Source organism: Phalaenopsis equestris, unplaced genomic scaffold, assembly GCF_001263595.1.
Source record: "Phalaenopsis equestris unplaced genomic scaffold, ASM126359v1 Scaffold000090, whole genome shotgun sequence".
Taxonomy (NCBI): domain Eukaryota; kingdom Viridiplantae; phylum Streptophyta; class Magnoliopsida; order Asparagales; family Orchidaceae; genus Phalaenopsis; species Phalaenopsis equestris.
This window is the reverse complement of record NW_018164532.1, coordinates 409,169-416,161: the sequence shown is the minus strand read 5'-3', so window position 1 is coordinate 416,161 and position 6,993 is coordinate 409,169. Positions and strand designations below refer to the sequence as shown.

At 34.7% G+C, this 6,993-nt stretch overlaps 1 protein-coding gene across 1 annotated transcript; it reads left to right on the top strand.

Moving 5' to 3' along the window:
• Nucleotides 1-13: 13 nt before the first annotated feature.
• Nucleotides 14-6,698, top strand: LOC110020089 (mechanosensitive ion channel protein 10). The gene is made up of 6 exons (XM_020718062.1): nucleotides 14-137; nucleotides 425-1,836; nucleotides 1,912-2,035; nucleotides 3,686-3,979; nucleotides 4,061-4,263; nucleotides 6,238-6,698. The coding sequence occupies exons 2-6, from the start codon at nucleotides 497-499 to the stop codon at nucleotides 6,518-6,520; spliced, it is 2,244 nt and encodes a 747-aa protein (XP_020573721.1). The 5' UTR covers nucleotides 14-137; nucleotides 425-496; the 3' UTR covers nucleotides 6,521-6,698.
• Nucleotides 6,699-6,993: the final 295 nt, after the last annotated feature.

Here is a 6,993-nt window from a genome sequence, read left to right as displayed (position 1 = left end):
ACAACTTCCGATCCGTTCAGAAGCTATAGGTATTCAGCTGTTCTTGCAGTGTGGAAGAAGATGATTCCCAGGTGCAGAAGCTTTGTTCTTTCATGTCGAGATTGGCTGAGCTACTCTACATTACCAGTTTGAAAGAGGTAGGGTTTCAAAGTGGGCGGAGGTTTTCTATCTGTTTTTAGCGAATCTGGGCGAGTTAATTATAGTTTAACGATCAGCTATAACTTTCAAAGAGCTATTCATTGGGGTTAATTCATGTTTTATTGAAGAAAGTAGCAATTGACTTTTTCTTCCTTGAATTTCAATTGGCAAGATAGGGTTGCATAGCAGCAAATTATCGTTTGTTTTATGGTTTTAGCTCTGGTGAAATAAGTTTCTGTACACTGGTATTTGTGTTGTCTTATCTATTCCAACTGTCCTTATATAGGGAGGATCTCCTTCTGTCTGAGGCTAGATTAAATTTGTCGTGTTCATAGTTTTTTATGAGTTTGGAGATTCCATGGATTCTCATAAAGAATCAACACTGCTGAAGCCGGAGGAGGTGGTTTTAGCCATCTTGGGGGAGTCTCCAGCTGCAGAAAATTCTTCAAACCAAGCTGCTACAAATACAAAGTTGGAGTCTTTGCAGGAACCACATAATGTCAAACCCAAAACACCCAGTCCTGAGTTCTCAATGTCTGCCGGAATGAGCCCGAAGAAGCCCCCGAGACCACCACAGTCTGAGGTACTTCTTCGCCGGCGTTCCATTGCTAAGCCCAAGTCAAGGTTTGAAGAGCCCACCGATTCTATTGACAGCTCCCATACATTCTTCCATGACCAGCCTTCGAGCTCACCATATAATGGATCGCCAAACAAAAAAGCTTCTGGAACTCCTAAGACTCCTCGGTCCAACTTTGATGAAGAAGAAGAGGAAGAGGAAGAGGAAGTGTACAAGAAGGTGTTGCTCCAGGAAAATGGAAAGCGGAGAAAAAAATGGAGACTTTGGCTTTTGATTGAGTGGTTGATACTAATCTTGGCCACAGCTTGTTTGATTACAAGCTTGCTGGTTCAAAGGCTGCAAGGACATGTTATTTGGGGCTTGGAGATTTGGAAGTGGTGCCTTATGGTGATGGTCATTTTCTCCGGCCAACTCATGACCCACTGGTTCATCACCGTCCTTGTTTTCCTGATTGAAATAAATTTTCTTTTTAGAAAGAAAGTTCTCTACTTTGTCTATGGACTTAAGAAAAGTGTTCAGGTCTGTGTATGGTTAGGGTTGGTTCTTCTCTCTTGGTCACTCATTTTCAATGACAACCATGTTCCAAGATCACCAAAAACTGCAAAAGCTCTCAATTATATATCCAGAATCTTAGCTTCTCTCCTGATAGGTTCCGTGATTTGGTTGGTAAAGACCCTTTTGGTGAAAATATTAGCTTCAACATTCCACATGAACAGATATTTTGATCGGATTCAAGAGACTCTCTATCATCAATATTTGCTAAAGACTCTTTCGGGGCCTCCTCTGATGGAAATGGCAGAGAAAGTTGGCCCCTCTAAGAGTTCAGCCCAGTTTAGCTTCAGGAGCATTGTGAAGAACAAGGGAAAAGGAAAAGGAGAAGAGATGGAGGCGATCGACATTGCGAAGCTTCACCGCATCAGCCAGGAGAAAGTCTCAGCTTGGACCATGAGGGGTCTAATAAATGTCATTAGAAGCTCCGGTCTTTCAACAATTTCAAATAAGATTGATGAGAGCTTTGTTGAGGATAGGGGTGAGCAAAAAGATAAGGAGATAACTAATGAGGGAGAAGCAAAGGCTGCAGCTTACCAGATTTTTAAGATAGTTGCCAAACCTGGTTACAAGTGAGAAGATGGGCTTTTATTTTTTAATTTTGCCCAATTTTTATTTTAATAATAATTCTGGTTATTTTTTAAAAGGTACATTGAAGTGGAGGATCTCATGAGGTTTTTAAGCAAGGAGGAGATCTCATATATGCTTCCGCTTTTCGAAGGAGCTTCCGAGACAGGGAAGATCAAGAAATCTGCATTGAGGAACTGGGTGGTAAGTTAATAACCTAATTTCAATAAATACTCCATAATTTATTTATTTTTTTCTTGGACATTATAGCTGAAGGGAATGCCAACAATTTATTGTGGCTTGCAAGGGTCATTCTTTCTTGAACTATGATTAAGAAAAGCACCTATTTTGGTGTATGTGATTTTGATTAAATTGTTTCAAGTGGTACATGGTAATCTGGAATGTAGGAATTCTCAAGGGGATCCATTGTTTTAAGATATCATGAAATGCAAAATATTATAAATATGTATGAGATTTTCTTCATAAAGATGCAACCAACCTTGTGCAAAATTGATGGAAGACTAAGCAATTTCTGAAAGAAAGCGACTAAATGTTAGAAAATTAGCTGGCCACTTTGATGATCCATAGATACAGACCAACTTTGTCCCTGTGATTTAGTAGTATATGTCATAGGAAAAATTAATCACAATAATTGAAGAGTATATAAAAACCACAATAGGATGAAATTTCATTCACATAGTGATTTTTAAAAATGTGACAAAGCTTAGTGCTTGTTTAAGATCAATTTACTTTTGTTTTTGCTTTTAAAAATATATTTGTTTAATATGCTTTTTTATATATGTATATTTTTTTTGCTTCTAAGAACAAATGAGTATGTTCTCGAAAACACTCAAAGCAACTTTTAGGCATTTTGAATGTATTTGAAGATTTTTATATCTTAATCAAATATGTCAAACATATTTTTTTTTTTCAAAACTAAACATAAATAAAGCAAATTAAAAACAAAAGTGATCTCAAACGGCCCCTTAATAGAGAATAGTGATGTAAGTGAGCCAAGTAGACTCGTGAGCTGGCTCGGGCTATACTAGATAAGTCGCTTGTGGCTGAGCTAACAAGCCAAGCTCAAACCAACCATGAGTCTACTCGTTAGCTCGCGAGTCGGCTCGTTTAAAAAAATATTAATATAAAATGAAATACAAAAATATTAAAATTCAAAACTTTATCTTTAAATTATTAAATAAGTTTAAAAATCATATTTTAAATTGTATATCAAGTGATTTCTTAATATTTATTTCATAATTGCTAATTATATTTATCATTTTATTATAACTCTAGCTTAAATTAATATTATTTTCTCTGTTTTATAATAAACAAGTCGGCTTATGAACTAGTTCATACTCGTAGACTTAAGCTTTACTTAAAATTTAGTTTTCTAGTTTGATATTCATAGAATGAAATAATGCACCACATGAATGAAAAAAATTAAAAAAAAACAAAAGCAAAAATTAATACACGTACCGTAAAGAATAAAAAAAAAACCAAAATATGGATTAAAACAAAATTTTCGGAGGTTCAGCCAACTCAAATCTCAAGCCTTTTGAGTTCTTATGTAAATTATGTATGAAAAACTTGTCGCCGGGTTTCTATTGTCAATTCTTGGTTATATGGCAAAGAATGGTGCACTGGATAATATCTTTTGATTTGTAAACTATTCTCTTAATTAACCTTATGTTTTGTTTTATCTATCCTACGGCAAGAACACTAGAATGCAAAAAAAAAAAAAAAAAAAAAAAAAAAAAAAAAAAAAAAAAAAAAAAACACATAAGATACTCAAATATATTTGTTTGTTTATGCAATTTCCATCCTAAATCTTTTTTTTTTCACTTTTAAAAGGTGAAAGCCTATCTCGATCGCAAGTCCCTCGCGCATTCCTTGAATGACACAAAAACGGCTGTCAATCAACTGCACAAGCTCTTATCTACTATAGTTATTGTTCTTATCATAATCATCACCTTGCTTATCATGGGCTTCGCCACAACAAAAGTGCTAGTTTTGATCTCTTCTCAGCTCCTACTTGTGGGCTTCATATTTACGAATAGCTGCAAGACGGCTTTCGAAGCTCTTGTGTTCGTGTTCGTGATGCATCCGTTCGATGTCGGCGACCGTTGTGTAATTGATGGAGTTCAGGTAATTATTTGAGTTTGATTATTTGTTTTCTTTCTATATTTCCCATTGATATGACATTGTTTTAGTAGTTAATGTTTTCAGATGATTGTGGAAGAGATGAATATTTTGAGTACTGTTTTTCTTCAATCTGACAATGCCAAAATCTACTATCCAAATTCAGTACTGGCCACCAAACCAATAAGAAACTTCTATCGAAGTCCCGATATGGGTGATTCTGTGGAATTTTCTGTTGATATTTCGACTTCAATGGAGAGAATAGCTGATTTGAAGGCTAGGATTAAAATGTAAGTGAATTATAACTCTGTATTATCTTCATTGACGAGTTTGCCCGATTTCATTTCTGTGAATTAACTTGGAAATCACTAAATCATGGAAGTTTTGGAATAAGGCATTATTGCCACTACTATTTCAACTTATTACTTATCTTTTTCTTCAATTTCTTTTCTTAATTTTTTCTTTTCTCCTTCAATATCTAATTTGTCTCCCTTTGATTCCTACATTGAAGTCTTTTAATAATGACTTAATTTAGAAGTTGCTCGCTCTTTTCTACTAATGGTTGCAAATAGAGAAATTCAAGTTAATAAGAAATGATTCATGAAAATTAACCATGAGGAATTAAGTTTGGAGTATTTTTGTGAAATATTAGTTCCATATCCTTATGCGGATGTGGGGAAGTTGAAAATAAATTTAGTTAGACATTTAAAAATATATTTTATAGTGTAGAAATTACTTGGGAAGTAAAATTCCTTCAAACATATCTCATCTAAATTAGGAAAGGAAGTAATTCTAAATAAAGCATATAAAAACATAAAACTGGAAGAGAATAACCAAATCAGAGGTTTCATAGAATATCCCAATAAAACCCTTCAAGATTCGGAGGTGCTGGTCGTCCCACATGGGAGGTAAATACGAAAAGAACCAAATCTTCTCCTATTTCCACTCATAGAATTGCAAGTAGGTCGGTTATGCCATATGTTTCTTATTTTTGTATTAAAAAGATGTCAATATCTAAGTTAAGCATGATAAAATTCTGATTATTAAGATGAACGTGTGGCAAAAGTATGAATGATAAATTAACGAGTGATTATATTAGAAGGATGGCTGAAGTGAGAGTAGAAAATACACTGTAGATGAGTAGATAAAATTAAGCTTCAACTAAGATGATGGACGAATTTTAGTTAAGTCGTTTAATTGTTGAAAAAGATAATAAGATCAGAAAACTATTTGTCGCTAATGCTGCTTGCGCTTGAATGAATTCAAGTCATAAACTCTAATGATTCCTTATTTTTCAGACATTTTGTCTGATCATTTCGGTCTAGATTTTCAGCAAAACCAATTGGTTTTGCAAATCTGTCATCCAAATCATCTAGACCAACCAAATGCACAACATTATACAGAGGAGAAGAATTCATCATATCAAAAAGAAAATGAGTTATAAACAGAGAGTAACACAGCTCTCATATTCAATCTCTACACTATCACCACAAATCCCCTAACAAATTCCTGTAGTTTGAGTCGCGCCACATATATCACACCGGAGTAAAGTATCAAAATGTCTATTTCAGTCCTAGAGTTTATACAACAACAACAAAGCCTTAGTCCCACTACGTGGGTCGGCTACATGAATCCTTTTTTCTCTATTGCGTCCTATTTAAAGTCATATTTTCATTTAGTTCTAATAAATTAAGTTCTTTTTTCATACAATAAGCCTAAGTTTTCTAGGTTTACCTCTGTCTTTCTTAACATAACTCAAATCTAAAATATCTACTCTCCCAATCGGATCATCATACGGTCGACGTTTGATGTGACCAAACCATCTAAGACGACTCTCTAATTTTGTCCGTCGCTGGAGCTACACCAACCCTATCACAGGGATATTCATTTCGCATTTTGTCTCCAAGTGTAAAACCACTCATCCACCTAATCATTCTCATCTCGGCAACACTTAGTATCATGCCTGGCTTTTAAAGGCCAACATTTAGCGCCATGGAGCATTGCAGGTCTCAGCACCCTCTTATAAAATTTTCCTTTCAATTCGAGATTTCTTAAAAGTATTAATTTAGTCCTCATCGTGTACCACTTCAACCTATATTAAAAGAGTCGGAGGACTAAATTGACACTTTTGTAAGGTTTAATGGCTCTTCGTACAATAGTTACGGTACCATTTTTACAATTTTATTGATTACCCCAACACTTATTGATTCGAACTGAAATGAATTCGAGTCATGAAACTCTAACGATTGTCGATACTTTCTCAGGTACATAGACAGCAAACCGAACCATTGGCATCAAAACCTAAGCTTTGTGGTGAAGGAGATTGTGGACGTGAACAAAATAAACATAGTTATCTACGTGACGCACACCATGAACTATCAGAACATGGGGGAGAAGAACAGCCGGCGGACTGATCTGGTTCTGGAGCTGAAGAAGATATTTGAGGAGCTCTCTATTGCCTACAATCTTCTTCCCCAGCAGGTTCATCTCAGCTACGTTGGGTCAAACCCACTGCCTATGTCTATCTGCAATCATGGCCTGGCGTGAATCTTGATGCATGTGGATCTATCTGCAAGAATCTTCATGCTTTGGGACGGTATTTTCGAAGTCTTGACACAGTTTTTAAAAATCGTTACTGGTTTTATTTATTGAGCGTTGCCTTGTTTTAGATGTGAAGGAAATTGACTTTATGAAGAGTATAAATGTTTGATTTTTCATGAATCAATTTGATTTTTAGTTGAATTAAAGATGATGTGGCACTAGGAAAATCGTTGGATTGAGCGCAAATCTTGATGTAAGTCTTCTTCACGAGATCCAATCAAATGTTGTATTTAGATTTTAGGATCACATGAACTCTGATTTTAACACTTTTAGTCAAACCATTTGAATGATATCTAATTTTTTTTAAATTGGCCTAAACTCATTTTAAAAAAATATTTATATTCAAAATGTATTAAATTTTAATACTTATTTTGAAACTATTAGTAAAATAAAAAAAATGATATTTTTAATTTGACATT

Excerpts from the sequence above, each read along its gene's own strand:
- LOC110020089 (XM_020718062.1), top strand. The coding sequence starts at position 497 with ATGGATTCTCATAAAGAATCAACACTGCTGAAGCCGGAGGAGGTGGTT. Across the intron at positions 2,036-3,685 it reads CTGCATTGAGGAACTGGGTG|GTGAAAGCCTATCTCGATCG; the intron begins GTAAGTTAATAA and ends CACTTTTAAAAG. Across the intron at positions 3,980-4,060 it reads GTGTAATTGATGGAGTTCAG|ATGATTGTGGAAGAGATGAA; the intron begins GTAATTATTTGA and ends TAATGTTTTCAG.